The 15,357-nt window shown below is 42.7% G+C and overlaps 1 protein-coding gene across 1 annotated transcript; it reads right to left on the reverse strand.

Moving 5' to 3' along the window:
- Positions 1 to 1,880: 1,880 nt before the first annotated feature.
- On the reverse strand, positions 1,881 to 15,061 carry LOC148370855 (zinc fingers and homeoboxes protein 1-like). The gene is made up of 7 exons (XM_088328626.1): positions 14,482 to 15,061; positions 14,154 to 14,391; positions 8,154 to 8,795; positions 7,925 to 8,051; positions 6,389 to 7,468; positions 4,005 to 4,130; positions 1,881 to 2,707 (listed from the first exon to the last, which is right to left on the reverse strand). The coding sequence occupies exons 2-7, from the start codon at positions 14,384 to 14,386 to the stop codon at positions 2,387 to 2,389; spliced, it is 2,529 nt and encodes an 842-aa protein (XP_088184752.1). The 5' UTR covers positions 14,387 to 14,391; positions 14,482 to 15,061; the 3' UTR covers positions 1,881 to 2,386.
- Positions 15,062 to 15,357: the final 296 nt, after the last annotated feature.

A 15,357-nucleotide genomic window follows, 5' to 3' on the forward strand; every position in this document is an offset into this window, starting at 1 on the left:
TGATTTGTCGTCTTTTCAAGTGGGAGTCGCGCTCGGGCGTCTCCGTGAGGTTGGTTGCCGTTTGTGATCACCATTCCTGTCAAGGCGGCGGCGCTCGACTTTAACGGGTTAACGCAGGGGTAGGGAACCTATGGCTCGGGAGCCATATATGGCTCTTTTAATGAGTACATATGGCTCCGAAATAAAATGTAACTATTGCACATCTCTCTGTGGCGTTCCAAAGTCATATAAAGCCGAAGCAACTTAATGCAGAAGTTCGATTTGAAACTGATAAATAAGAACGCTGGCAAACGACTCTGACTGGGTGAGCAGCACAGGTGGGCGGATCCCTGCACACAGCGCAAGGCACTTCCTTCCCTCTCTCTCGCTCAGTGCAGTCTACACCGAAAGTGAATATGATAATATGCTTATCCTTTGCAGTATTTAGTGACATTATTACAAAAGAACTTTGCATGCACATTGTTTTGAAACTGTTAAGGACAAATCTTAACTGAAGGTGGAAGACAAATTGTAAATGGCATATTTACATTGATTTGGGACACAGGATTTGGCAATATCATTTCATACATTTGATTAAATCATCAAATGACACACAGTGAAATAAAATGTGCTGAAGAATTAGCTTTTGTCTAGTGAGCGTGTTTGGCAGTTTTTTCAATTTTGTCTTAAGATATATGCTGTGGCTCTCTCAATTTCTTTTAAAAATATTTTTGCTTTTAGATAGATAGATAGATACTTTATTCATCCCGCAGGGAAATTCACATTATGGCTCTTGGGTCAAAAGGTTCCTGACCCCTGGGTTACATTTCCAGTTACTCCTATTCTCCGTTAGGCCTTGGGAACCTGCCAGTGGTCAATCACACAATTTTATAGTATCAAGCTACTTCACCTGGAAAGCACCTTTTCTCCGTTTGGCCTTGAGAACCTGACAGGGCCTTTCACACCATCTTCCAGACGGAGTAAGCTTTCTTGCCTTCAAATCACCTTGAGAGGTCATCTACACAAGATTAAGTAAGGCAGGTATAGCACCTGCCGGGGTCAATCGCACCATCTTCTTCAGCCATAAGAGGACGTTGGCCAAGGGTCACCAGTCCTCAAGAGCTACTATTTAAAACCATATTCCTTATCTGGCCCCGCCCACCAAGCGTCGGCTCCTCCGGGAGTTGTCCCGGTGCTCGGGAAATGTCAAGGAGAGACGAATACCGTACTTAGTGGGAAGTGACAGACTCAAACGGCGCTTTGAAGACCTGCAGATGGCGGCTGAGAAAATGCAGGTTAATACCGACGCTATACAACAAAAGCCGACATGACAGACGCAACACGTATACACTATGCTTTGTAAAACAGCCCTTGTTCACACCTGTAGCAGTTCCTACACCTGTTTTGTGAATCTAGGCAGACATTTTCCCAGCATTTCAAATTGGAAACCGCAAAATCTTAAGAACGGACCAATGAGTCCAGGTGAGATCCTGTAAACCCTGGTCCTTCAGATCCCTATCCATTCCTGTTTTCCCAACCCTCCCTCAACATAGCTGCAGCCTATTTGTCAGAAAACAATATCGTTTACCTGATCAGCTCTGTAGAGGAGTTGTACAAAAAGAAACGGGCGGGGCTATTATCCTCAAGGACGCTACTGGAAACCAGTAATTTGGAACTCCAATATGCCTGGAATTCTGCGTCTTGATTCAGTTGTGTTAGAGGAGGTGCACAAGAGAAACATGCAGGACTATAGTCCTGGAGGACCCAACGTGAAACTCAGGTGTGGACATTCCTGGGCCCGAAGGGTCAAAGTATACATTTTTAACAATTGTCTTTTGATTCAGGTGTGTTGGCGGAGGAGGCTGAGAGATTGTGATCACGGTCAAATATCACCAACTACGTATTTCTAAGATGTTTTATTATCAGAGGAGAATAAATAGAAACCTGGTGAAAAGAGCTGCAGGAAAAATGGAAGTGCGTGCTGAAAATGAAAAACCGTCTTAAGTGCTTCTTCTTCGAGTCCCATTCCGTACATGCACCATATTTCCCCGTATTTGGCGAGATTTCCACATTCCGTGAAGCATTTGTTATGAATTGTGGAAAAAAATGGATAAATGTGAAGTGCTTTTACAAGGTTGTCTTCTGGTGGTGATCGACTGTATTTAAAGTGACGAGCCACATGATGAGAGAAACTCGAGTTCCTTTTAAAACTAAGCACTACCATTAGGCATGAAGACAATGTTTGAAAGGGCAAACACAGTATTTGAAGTATGTAGTAAAACTGTTAAAAAAAAGGGTCAATAAAAAAGTTCAAGGGCCACCCCACCACAATAAAAGCCTGAAGGTCAAGTGTTACTCAGCCGTGTCTCTTATTTGGTAAAATCAGGAAGGAGCATTTAGCGTGTGCTCACGTCGGACATTCCGAATGGTCCTCACGGTCCTCCACGGTAGACGCTTCCTGGATCATGTCCTCCGGCGTGTCCTGGCTGTCCCCAGCCACCATGTCCTCGTCGCTAGCCGCCTCCAACTCCGCTTGTTGTTCTTCCTCCTGTTCCTGGTCACTAAAAGGCTCTTTCCCCTCCGCCACTCGGCTCCCCACCTCAGAGAACCATTCCCGGATTTCCTGTTGGCTCATGTCCGACTTGACAGCCAGGTCCTCCAGGTGGTCCTCGCTCAGGACTCGTTGCTCCAGGAAATAGGCCCTGAGGAAGGCCTTGCCGCTCTTGGCCTGGGTACACATGAATTCCAAAAGACTTCATGAGGACAAATAGCAGGGAACCGGCGGAAGTCTTAAAAAAGCATTACGTTCGTGATTCTAAAAATAAGGCCTCGATTGGCTTTAAAATGTCTTGAATCCAAATTTTAAAAGTCTCAAAAATGTGAACACAAGATATATTTAAAAAGTAATTTATGATAAAAATGCTCATCCAATGCTACATAATAAGAAATTATGCTAACGGCTAAATCCTAACAAGCGATGCTAACAGCCACATGCTAACGGCTACAAGAAGTTATGCTAACTACTATATGCTAACAGATAAATGCTAACAGCAACATGCTGATGGTTAGATGCTAAAAAATGATGCCAACGGCTTCACGTTAACAAGCTATGCTGACTGCTACATGCTAAAGAGTTATGCTAACGGCTACATGCTAATGTGTAATACTAACAGCTAGATGCTAAAGGCGATATGCTAACAACTACATGCTAACACCTACATAACAACAAGCCAGGCACTCGTTAGCATCCACCATTCTCTCTTGGTTAAATTTTAAGTGGATCAGTGACCCACTTGGGCCACCCCTGGAAACCATGGTGAACGATCGAAATAAATGGGCCTCATGCATTCCGGATGAGCCCTCTCAAATGAAATGGGCCATTGAGTTTGGACGGGTCGATTGAGAATGTTGTTACACAGTGTCATAACAGTGGTATTACTGTGTTATTACCATAAATGGGATTTTTAATACTGTCCCTGAATGCATTTCATTATTGTTAACACCTGCATGCTTACAACTTGATGCTAACAACCCGATGCTACCGGTTTGATGCAAACATTTTCCAGATCCAGCACCAACTCTCACAATTACCTCGGTAATTGTCTTGTTATAAGTTATTATCTGCCAGTTTTGACTAAAGATCCATGATGTACCTTTTTTTGTTTTTGTTTTCCATGTCTAAAACTTTGGAGAGTGCTATATTTTTCAGCTGTAAAGATATCAACCGGACCAAAAAGTCATGAATAAAACAGATTAAAATAAACATTTGTTTAACATTGCTTCCAATGCATGTGGTGATTTTTGGTTTGTTAGTGTCAATTGTGGGTTTTTTGTCGACTTGGTCTTAAATTTGATTTCAAAACGTCTTAAAGGAGGCTTGAAAAGCCTTGAATGTAACTTGCTTTCAGCAGTAGGAACCCTGAATTAAAGTGCAGGGTTTTCCCACTAGAAAATTTTGATAACACAACTTGAAACTAATTTGACACCGGGATTCACAGGATTATGCATGGAAGCCCTTAATCCACCTTGCTAGGCGTGTGCGTGTCTTGCTTGCCAGCATACGGTCGCCGCGTCCTCCTGGACCAACCCCGAAAGCGCTTCCTGGACTTTTTAGGCATCCTTGCGGCTCCGTCCAGGGAGCTTTCGTCCGCCTGTAGGGGACGAAACAGGATCAGTTTGGCCCTCGAGCCCAACGGGGCTGCAAGTTACGGCCATTGACTAGTCACTGACTTTTTAAAAGAGCAGTCAATAATAGGAAGCACAAGAAAAAAATGGTAAAATGAAAATACATCCTACATCTTTTATTGAACATTTGCACCAAAAAAAAAAAAAAGGGCCTATCTATAACCTATTAGCAGTGTTTGAAATAACGTCTGGCCGCACGCCCGGGGCATGACACTTTTACGTCGGGCGTACAAATTACACACTGATGTCTGCCCAGGTGGCCGACAACTTTTTCTAAAAAAAAAAAAAAAAAAAAATCTTTTGTTTTTATTATTTTTAGGATTATTTTTTTCTTTTTTTCAAATCAAACGTTTGCTTCATTCCGAATTCGAAATCTTTGTTTGGTTTGGAAATTTCAGAAGTTTGTTTGGTAATTTGCATACTCGGCAGCCAATCAGAAGCCTGCATCGAATGCCTTAGTGCATTTGCATAGAAGACAAGAAAAATGGAGAAGTGGTTAGGAAACAAGCCAAAAACTAAGCCCCAGAAGAAAGATTCAAATGAAGCTTAAGAGATTGATGACGCTACAAAACGTAAACGGACATCAAAAGCATCGTGGAAAGAGGAGTTCACGTGGCTTGTAGCAGACGACGCAACGCAAACATTGCATGAATGAAGATGAGTAAATACAGGTACATACTGATGGCAGATGGAAAACAGCGATGTCATATGCATGCAATGAATGTTATAAGTAGATTTATAATAAACTTGATTTTAAAGTGTTGTTCTGTTATATATTCTGATGATCAATCCTTAATACTTTGCAACAGTGGGGTTTTTTTTACAATTATTCGTCTTTTTGTGTTTCAAGTTGTGAAAAATGGGGCAGGCAACTTTATGGCTGGGCAGGCAACTTTTCAGAGTGGTCTGCCCAGGTGTCCGGTAACTTTTTGTCACGAGTTTCAGACATTGCTATTAGGCACAGTTCCTGGTCAGTAGAGACATAAATAAACCTCTGTCCATTTTTTGAGACAGGTAAATAAATAAAAGTCAAGCAAACATTTGTCATCACTGTTAACCAACAAAATGCTCATGAGCAGCAGTAGAACGGTAAATAAAATGACTATGCGCATTTTGTGAATTGCGTTGGGTGGTCTCCACTGCAAACTAACAAAAGTACTGAACGATTCTCTGCAGTTTATAATCAAACGGTTTAAAGTATGACGTTCCCGTCGAAAGTCTCAAAAGGTGTTGAGTTCATTATTCTAAAAATAGTTGGCATTAAAATGTGTTGAATCCATTTTTTAAAGTCTTCAAAATGTGAATACATTAATGAGATTAAAAAATAAAAAGATTTGGTAACGTTTATCAATTGTCTTCTTTGAAAATTCATTGATTTACTTTCATGGCATCATGGCGTGACCACAAAAACGGAACTATAGAAACGGTGAAGAGGTTTTCTCAGAGCGGACTCATGTCCTAGGTCTACTCACAGTACACATAGCTTCGTAGGCCAGAGACGTTTAGTTTGGAGGTAATGTGTACAAGGCGCGATATATTGTGTTCAAGAAATATTTGTGCGGTTTTTTTTGTTTTGGTTTGTTTCAAATGGGTTTTTTTGTCTTAAATTTGAAACGTTTTGAATTAGACTTGCCTTAAGCTATAGGAACCCATTTTAACAACTGACGTTTGTTCTTCAGTCTGAATGCAATTTAATTTCAACTACAAAAATTTCAATTTCAAATCTATTTAATAGTGAAATAAACACATATAAAATGAACAATGCATCTTATCAAAACCGTATAGGCTTAAATGTTACTTGAAGCTTACAAATACGAGTCAGGCTCCGTTTCTGTCAGACGTGCTTTCTCTTAAAAGGTTTGTGCATAACCAAAGAACTTCCAGGATGCGCAAGATCTGCTTTTCAAACTTTGCAAATATCCAGTGCGCTCTATAGTCCAAAATTTACGGTAGTCTTTTTATCCTCTGTATCCGGGCAAAAATGCTTCTTAATTTCAAAAATGGATGCCGTTGTTTCTGTATGTTACTGCTTAAGACAGACGGTAATGCGCATGAGCGATTCAGCAAAGATTATTCTAATGCAGTGATGCCTCACTCTGTAGGAAAAACGTGTCTGACGTCAATAGTTGATAATGGAATTCATGGTAGACTCTTTCTGTTATCGACTTGACAACAACGTCAAATAATCATTGGAGCCTTAGTGCACACATTTTTTTAAACTGACCTTGCCGCTGTGGTAGAGTTCAAACCACTTAAGGTTGCTGTTCTTGGCGGCGTAACGCGTGTCTCCGAACCAGTTGACCACATAGTTTCGAGGCAGGCCGCAGTCCTCTGCCATCTTGTCATACTCCTCGGCCGTGGGCCAGCGCGAGCGCACGAAAGCCTTCTTCAGGATGTCCAGTTGCGCCGGGGTTTTCTTGAGGATGCGGCGGCCGGCGGGGGGCGGAGAAGACCGGGCTAGGTGCAGGGTCTCCCCAGCGCCGCGCTTGCGCCTGTCGCTGAACCAGGCATCCAATTCTCGCCGCGTCAGCTTGGTCTGGGTCCGCAGCCGCGTCAGCTCCTCGTCTGACGGCGTGTCGCATTTCTGGAAGCTGGACTCCAGAATGAGAAGCTGCCCGGACGTTTTTTCCTTGAACCTCTGCAGCATGAAGTCTGGGAAGGCGTGGCGTATTTTGGGGCGGCGGTTCCTGGAGCCTCGGGGCGAGCCCTGAGTGCCGGTCGGCGAGGAGTCTCCTGCCTCATCGCTGGAGTCGATGATGATGGCGGCGGCTGGTATGGCGTTATCTTGGCCATCGTCTTTTACGTCGTCTTTGCCTTGGTGCAGCTCCCTTGAGTTCCTCTGGTTGTAGCGCGTGTCGCTGAACCACTTCTTAATGGCGCGTTTGGACAACCCAGTGACCTGCATGAGGCGGGAAATCTCTAGGTCACTAGCAAACTGTCTTTGACTGTAGCTGGCCTTTAGCTCCGCCAGCTGCTCTTTGGACTTTTTGGGTTTGGAGGCAGAGTCTGCAGAAGAGGAGGCCTTTTCAGCACGGGGCTCTACGGCACCGGCGGCGGCTTCAGCTGCCTTGGGCCGGTTGGAATCCATGCCGGCGACGGTTAGCGTGACCGGCGTGGCAACGGGAAGGTTTGCGCCTGCCCCGCCACCCACCTGTGCCAGGACCAGGCCCGGTTGTCCCACGATCTGACACGTCTGGAAAATGGACTGCAGGCCGTTGGTGGCCATGTTGGCTGGGATAACTGTGATGGTTTGAGGGAGTGTTTGGATGGTGCCGTTGGACTTTTTCCTGCGGGCCTCCTCCACCTGCCGAGACAATGACATCAGAACCACATGTCCAACAATTCAACTGTAACCTTTCCATCCATCCATCCATTTTCTGATCCTCTTATCCTCACTCGGGTTGCGAGGGTGCTGGAGCACATTCCTGCTGTCCTCGGGCAGTTGGCATGGAAATCCCTGAAATTGTTACCAGCCAGTCGCAGGGACACTTAAAGACACAACCACTCGTACGCTCACTCATACATAGGGACAATTTGGACCCATCATTCAGCTTTCCATGCACGGTTTTGGAATGTGGGAGGAAAAAGGAGTACTCGGAAGAAACACAAGAAGGCACAAGGAGAATATGCAGATTCGGCACAAGGAGGCCGGTTGCTGAAATTGAACCTGGGACCTCTGAAATGTGGGGCAGATGTGCTAAGCACTCATGCACCCGCCCCAACTACAACCTCATACGACAAAATTATGGCTGACACTAACCTCGTCCGGTGTCCAGCTGACGCCATGTTTTAGCCTCTGGGCGGAAAACCAGACTTTGACATTCTCCTCGCTGAACTTGGTTTGCGACGCTAGCGCCACAATCTCCGACGGTAAAGGGTAGGGAAACCTGCATGCCAAACCGGACCGTGACAGTTTTTAAATTTATTTATCCCTAGTTTGGATGACCTCTGAGCCAGGGCCATTACCATTGAAACCCACCCCTTCCTACCTGTTGTAAGCACTCAGCAGGATGACATTATTGTCCATGGCGGCATTATACGCTGGGATGCTGCTTACGGGAATGAGAAGTTGGTTCTGATTCTGCTTCTGCAACGCAGACAGGACTTGGGCCAAGGTTCCAGCAGGGAGGGCGGTGCCCCCTCCACCTTTAATCTGGAGCACGTTGGAGCCATTGATCAGCAAACCCTGCGCCGGCCCTGTCTGGAGCTGCAGGGGTGCCGAGATGGGGAGCAGTCGAGGGGCAGCGGCGCCACCGGTAATGGGGGCGAGGGAGGCGGGCGACAATGAGGGCGGATCGCTATAATCGTCCATCTCGTCCTCACTCTCCACCTTGATGACGTCCTCTGCCACTATCTTGTAGGAGGGGGTGAACTTCTTAGGCTCTGCTCTGCAACGCATAATCGGCGTTTTGCTAAAGGCGATCCCTTTACAGTTGCCGTCGTCTTCCGAACCGCCGCCATCATCCTCCATCTTACTAGAGTCGCCGTCATTGAGACACATATCTTCTTCGGTCTCCGCCGAGCGAGCCTCTGAGGCCGGGTCATCAGGGAGGTCCCCAGAGTTTGCCGGGTGTGGTAAAGTTTCCCGGTCCGGGTGCTGGAGTGAGTTGTGTGCCACGATAGCTTCATCGCTGTGGGGAGAAGAATGCGTGAGAAGATGGAATGCTGGGAAGTAAGGCTGAACAATTTTAGAAAAGAACCTAATTGTGATTTTTTAGACTAGTATTGCAATTTCGATGCGATTTTTGATTATGAGAGAAAAGTGAATTTTTCGTGCAATTTTTACTGTAGGTACTTAATCAAAGTGAGCAGTGTTTCCCATAGAATTTTGTGAGACCCAGTGTGTGGGCAGTGTAGGGCAAGGCTGTCGGGCATGCGGCCCGGAAGCCAAGTGTGGAAGGGTGACTGTTTCACGCACCCATTGTAATATAAAAGTGTAAAGAGACAGTTGTATTATTTAGCGCCCCCTAGTAGCAGAAAAAAATCATTGATTAAAAAGAACCAATTGATTTAAAAAAAGAATCCGAAATGCACAAACTGTGATAAAAACATGCATTTTTTTTTTTTAAATACACGTTGTTAGAGAAATATGCATTTATTTGACATAAGATGAGCTAATTGTAAAGCATTGTGCTGCTAAAGGTAAATGAATACCTCAAACAAGGCTGGCCAAAAATCATTGACATTTTGGTCACTTTGTTTGTATTTTTTCTTGCGCTTTTTTTGGTTGCACTTGACAATACAGCAACATCTAGTGCTCAACTAATACACATTGTCCCTTTAATGTAAGTAAAGCACAAATCATGATTTAATTTTTTCCTTTTGACTTTTATTAATAGTTTCCCCTTAATTCATAATGTTTTTTAGATTTTATTTTGTGTAGTAAATTGAGAACAGTGGAATGTTTTTAATCAGAGGTTTTTTTGTGTGGAGAACCTGATTTGGCCTAGTTTCACCCGCACCCTAGTTCCAGAGCTGTGCTAGCAATTAAATGGACGTAACTATTTCAAGGTAGTGGAGTATTTTCGACGCTGTGTTTTTCACAATTTTGCTTTGTTTTCCTTTTTCTATTTGTTATCTAGCATTTTTCATCGTATTCAAGCATATCCTGTTCTTTATTAAGGAAAAAAGAGTTTTAAAAATGCTATAACTTTTGTGGGTGCTTGGGTTGAATTTAGGGGTGCCTTAGCCCCCCCCAAACAGTCTGGTTACGCCCATGGCTAAAAGTTCACTGAAGATTGAAAGACGCCATGGGACTTGCATCATTCGACTACTCCCCACAATCCCTTCAGGGAACGTAGGAGCGCAGTGACGAGACAAACCCATGTTTATCATCCAGTCAAATATACATGAACATGTTCATTACCCAATAAACCAATTAAGCCAAATAGTGAGCAAGAGGACCAAAAAAGCCAGAAAGCGAAACCACCAGTTTGCTCTATTATATATCACCGTTCTAGTTGGCCAAATACTCCATCAATCAAGTAAAAACCCGTAAATCCTTGAAAGAAAACAGTGTCTTTGGGGCGGCAGTAGCTCAGGAGGTAAAGCGATCGTTTTAGGATTAAGGGATCCCAGTTCAAATCCCGGCTTGTCCGTGTTACTTGTCGAAGTGTCCATGGGTAGGACATTGAACCCCCAATTACCCCCAATAAGCAGGTTAGCGCCTTACATGGCTGCACAGATCACGGCCGCTATTGGGAAATGTGAAGCACAATGTAAAGCGCTTTGGGAAGTCATTGACTTGAAAATGCAGATCATTTCATTTCTTTCAATTACACGCACAGCGTCACATCGCAATCTCAATTGGATTTTGGTTAATCGTGCAGCCCTACTGGGAAGTACTAAAAAAAAAAAAAAAAAAAAAGGAGAAAGTAAAAATATATACTGTATATTATGATATTATGTCTTGTGGAATAAAATCTCATTAAAGGTGGGGTGTGTGGTTTGAAGTGTTCTTAACAAGTTTAAAGTAGAATGTTTTTTCTATAGAGTATGCGTTAACAGTTCCCGACAGAGTTCAAATAACCCCTATTTCTTTTCAACCGTGCCTGTCTGCAGTAGTCATAAGTCAAGGAAAGCTGTTCGGACTGCAGAGCACATTAAGTAGAAGAAGGGGGTGATTAAAGAGTAAAGTTATGCCCGTCACTGCAGTTTTTTGTTAGTGTAGCATGGAAATACTGAAAGTAAGAAAAGGACTGTTTCAAGTAGTCCAGACCCCCAAAAAAAAGAAGAAAAAAAAAAGAGTTTATTGGCGCGCATCTCAGAAATACACATACTTGCACACGCAACAGAGGCTGCAACGATGTCAAGCCAGAAAATGGTGTCAACAGGTAGAAATGTTCCAAAAATTACAAGCTGCACCTTTTCAATTTTACAAAAAATTACTGAAAAGAAGAAGGATTTTTTGTGGCAAATGATGACTGTCGGATTTTTCACATAGGACAGTTTCTATTTTATGCACACACCTCCATTTTTCCTGCAGCTATTTCCAGCATGTTTCTATTTATCATCTTCGACCACTTCCTTGTTGGTTTGCTAGGATAATAAAATTTAGCATATATTTTTCTTTGGTGATATTTTACTGTGGTCACAACCTAAAACGACTACAGTGGCTTGCGAAACTATTTGGCCCCATTGAACTTTGTGACCTTTTGCCACATTTCAGAATTCAAACATAAAGATATAGAACTGTTTTTTCTTGTGAAGCATCAACAATAAATGGGACACAATCGTGAAGTGGAACACACTTCATTGGATATTTTAAACTTTTTTAACCAATAAAAAACGAAAAAGTGGGTGTCCAAAAATATTCAGCCCCTTTACTTTCAGTGCTGCATGCTGTCCAGAAGTTCAGTGAGGATCTCTGAATGATTCAATGATGATCTAAATGACTGACGATGATAAATGGAATCCACCTGCGTGTCATCAAGTCTCTGTATAAATGCACCTGCACTGTGATAGTCTCAGAGGTCTGTTTAAAGCGTAGAGAGCATCATGAAGAAGGAGGAACACACCAGGCAGGTCCAAGATACTGTTGTGGAGAAGTTTTAAAGCTGGATTTGGATACAAAAAGATTTCCCAAGCTTTAAACATCCCAATGAGCACTTTGCAAGCAATAATATTGAAATAAAAGGAGTATCAGACCACTGCAAATCGACCAAGATCGGCCCGTCCCCCTAAACTTTCAGCTCATACGAGGAGAAAACTGATCAGAGATGCAGCCAAGAGGCCCATGATCACTCTGGATGAACTGCAGAGGTCTGCAGCTGAGGTGGGAGAATCTGTCCATACGACAACAATCAGTCGTGTACTGCACAAATCTGGCCTTTAAGGAAGAGTGGCAAGAAGGAAGCCATTTCTTAAAGATATCCATAAAAAGTGTCTTTTGAAGTTTGGCACAAGCCACCTGGGAGACACACCAAACATGTGGAAGAAGGTCCTCTGGTCAGATGAGACCAAAATCGAACTTTTTGGCAACAATGCGAGACGTCATGTTAGGCGTAAAAGCAGCACAGCTCATCACACTCAACACACCATCCCCAAAGTCAAACATGGTGGTGGCAGCATCATGGACAGGGAAGAGGGTTAAAATTGATGGGAAGATAGATGAAGCCAAATACAGGACCACTCTGGAAGAAAACCTGATGGAGTCCGCAAAAGACCTGAGACTGGGACAGAGATTTTTCTTACAACAAGACGATGATGCAAAACATAAAGCAAAAGCTACAATGGAATGGTTCACCAAAAAACATATCAAGGTGTTAGTATGGCCAAGTCAAAGTCCAGACCTCAGTCCAATTTAGAATCTGTGGAAAGAACTGAAAACTGAGCTTGAGCTGTTTTGCAAGGAGGAATGGGCAAAAATATCAGTTTCACGATGTGCAAAACTGATAGAGACATACCCCAAGCGACTTGTAGCTGTAATTGCAGCAAAAAGTGGCACTAGAAAGTATGAACTCAATGGGACTGAATTAATTTGCACACCCACTTTTTTGTTTTTTAGTTGTTAAAAAAGTTTAAAATATCCAACAAAGTGTGTTCCATTTCATGATTGTGTCCCACCTGTTGTTGATTCTTCACAAGAAATTACAGTTTTATATATTTATGTTTGAAGTCTGAAATGTGGCAAAAGGTCACAAAGTTCAAGGGGGCCAAATAGTTTTGCAAGCCACTGTATTTCATCCAGGTGAACTGGAAGAGGGAATTATTCTTAAAATACTGATTTCGACTCTCAAAATTCAGAACTGTGCACTCTTGAGTTTCACATTCCTGTTGTCCTCTTTACACTTCTTAACCTGGAGAAGGATGGGCCCTAAAGGGATAAAGCCAACCCATTTATTCACTAAGGGTCCAAGGCTCGCACTGATGCTAAATATAAGGATGTGACTAAAACAAGGAAAACGTCTAAGGGTGTGACAAGATATGTGTATGACATTGGAAAAGTCCTTATATTTCATATCATCATCAGTTTTTACACATGGTGCCAGTTGTTGAAGAATGTAGAAAACAGAAAGTCGTCCTAAAAGACTTAAATGCAAAAAAAAGCACCACAAAGGAAAATACTCTTTTATGTAACTGATGATTAATAGGACTTTGAAGGAAATTAAATAAATACATAGTGAAATAAATGTATGTTGGTATTGTGTTAATAGTTTGGATTGTCTATATTTTTTTTTAAATCGTGGCCCCACATATTAAACAATGTGGTACTGTTAGTAAAATTAGTGTGGTGATGAGATAAACACAAATGTGTTTTTTCCATGTCATTTCTATTTCTAGTGGTCTAGTGGATAGCATTCAGCACTCTCTCAGCTGGGATCTGGGTTCCATTAATTTCCACGCAACGCGAATTACATTTAATCTCATTATCACACTATTTATATTCACAGGACTCGGGACGAAAGTTGAAAAATGGAGAAAACAGAAAGTCGTCCTGAAAGATATCAATAAAAATGCAAAAAGACAACACCACAAGGTGAAAGTACTTTTTGGTATATCTGATGATAAATCAGAGTTTGAAGGACATGAAGAAATACATTGTCAATTTTGTGTTGGTATTGTGGTTACTTACAGTAGTCAATAAATGATTTTAAATCATGGCTGTACGTATTCAAAATTGTCACTTTCAATGCTTAGTTTGAGCTGAGAAAAAGTCAAACAAAATTGTGTACCAATTTTTGAAAATTTGGTATGTGGTTATACAGAAGGGTGTGTTATACTCAATCAAATACCGTATTTCTCCACACTCTTCTCACCCTTTTAAGCCCAGTCCCATTCTCATGCCTGGGTAAAAAAAAAAGTATATAACATAGCTTTCTATCCCCAGCTATACTGCAATCAGGAGAAATCCAAGTCGTATCCCGGGGGTTATTGCAGTTAATTTGAGGTCTTTGTTTGCATATTATCAAATGAATTCGGTTCACGTGAAGTGAGCAGGATTGGAGCTCCATCTTTATCGCAAGACAAGTTTTGTGAAGCCCACGCACCTCTTGGTGTGGAAATCAGACTCCATGCACGCATAGGACGTTTTGGCCCCCACGTCAGGATGCTTCGAGTCTACGTGTGCGTTCATCAACGTGATGGTTTTGGTCCTGAAGCTGCAGTTCTTGCACTCGTAGCATCCCGACGACGGCTCAGAGATGCTATCGTCCGAGAGGTCCTCCCGGTCAGGTTGCAGTGGGAGCATGCAGGGGGTGCTGGATTTTCTGCGGCTAGCCATAGCAACTTTTGGGGGCAGAAGGGGTTCAAGATCTCATGGTAAGTTTCATTGTTTTTTTTCTTCGGGATCGATGAAACAAACAAGCTGCGACAAACCGCAAATTGAGTGGCGAGCATCCCAGCAAGACAAATCCACTTCCGGTCGTGCTGGTCACAAATGTTGAGTTAGTTGGATGGCGCCCAGGCCTCCGTTTATTCTCTTTTACCTCAAAAGAACTCACAGTGGGTGTTTTTGTTTTTGTTTACGTGTAACAGCTGGTAGCTAGCAGCCTTTGTGAACTAGCTAGTGGTTAGCCATGTAGCATCTACGTTGGTCGTCAGTTCTGGGTTTCGCATTTCTGCCTTTCGGACGACGAAGAAAAAGCCCGAACCGACCCAAAATCACAACCAGGCGGTGCACTGGTACCTGTCCCTTCATCCATATTACGTTTAGTCGATTTAGAGAATCTAGTGTTTTTTTTTTTATTTAAATGACGGTTCCGGAGGTGAAGTCAACGTGACAATGTAGTTTGAATGGCAGCAGTGCTAAACAGTACTTCCGTTTAAGTATTTTCGAAGTAAAAGTTTAGAATTTAATTCATTGCTTTACTGATTTATAACTTACTTCTTTCCATGGATTGTTTGTTGTTATGTCACAAACGTTCTTAAAAAACGAAAAGGGATTAGAAGGGTCACTTAAACGCCATTGTTTTGAATGTAAACGTCAGAAGGGAACTGGCTTTGGGTGTCTATTGCCACTTGATACCGTACTGTTGCGCTGACGTCACATCTTCATAATTTTAGTCCGTCAAATGTTACTACTGACTACTAGTGTAATTTTTAAATTAAAATACGTTTCACTAGTGCTATATAAAAAGCTAGTGAAGACAGTTTCAATATTGTCAAACATGATCTAGATTGTCTTAGTGCCAAGAGCAGCACGGCGGCGCAGTGGTTAGCGTATCGAGGACATGAGATCGAACCTCCTGTGTG

The sequence above is a fragment of the Urocampus carinirostris genome, chromosome 2 (assembly GCF_059441175.1).
Source record: "Urocampus carinirostris isolate Australia breed hairy pipefish chromosome 2, RoL_Ucar_1.0, whole genome shotgun sequence".
NCBI lineage: Eukaryota > Metazoa > Chordata > Actinopteri > Syngnathiformes > Syngnathidae > Urocampus > Urocampus carinirostris.

Coding starts and splice junctions, on each gene's coding strand:
- LOC148370855 (XM_088328626.1), bottom strand. CDS start 14,386: ATGGCTAGCCGCAGAAAATCCAGCACCCCCTGCATGCTCCCACTGCAA. Junction 8,796..14,153: donor TCTGATTTCCACACCAAGAG/GTGCGTGGGCTT, acceptor TTCTCCCCACAG/CGATGAAGCTATCGTGGCAC. Junction 4,131..6,388: donor AACTCTACCACAGCGGCAAG/GTCAGTTTAAAA, acceptor CGTCCCCTACAG/GCGGACGAAAGCTCCCTGGA.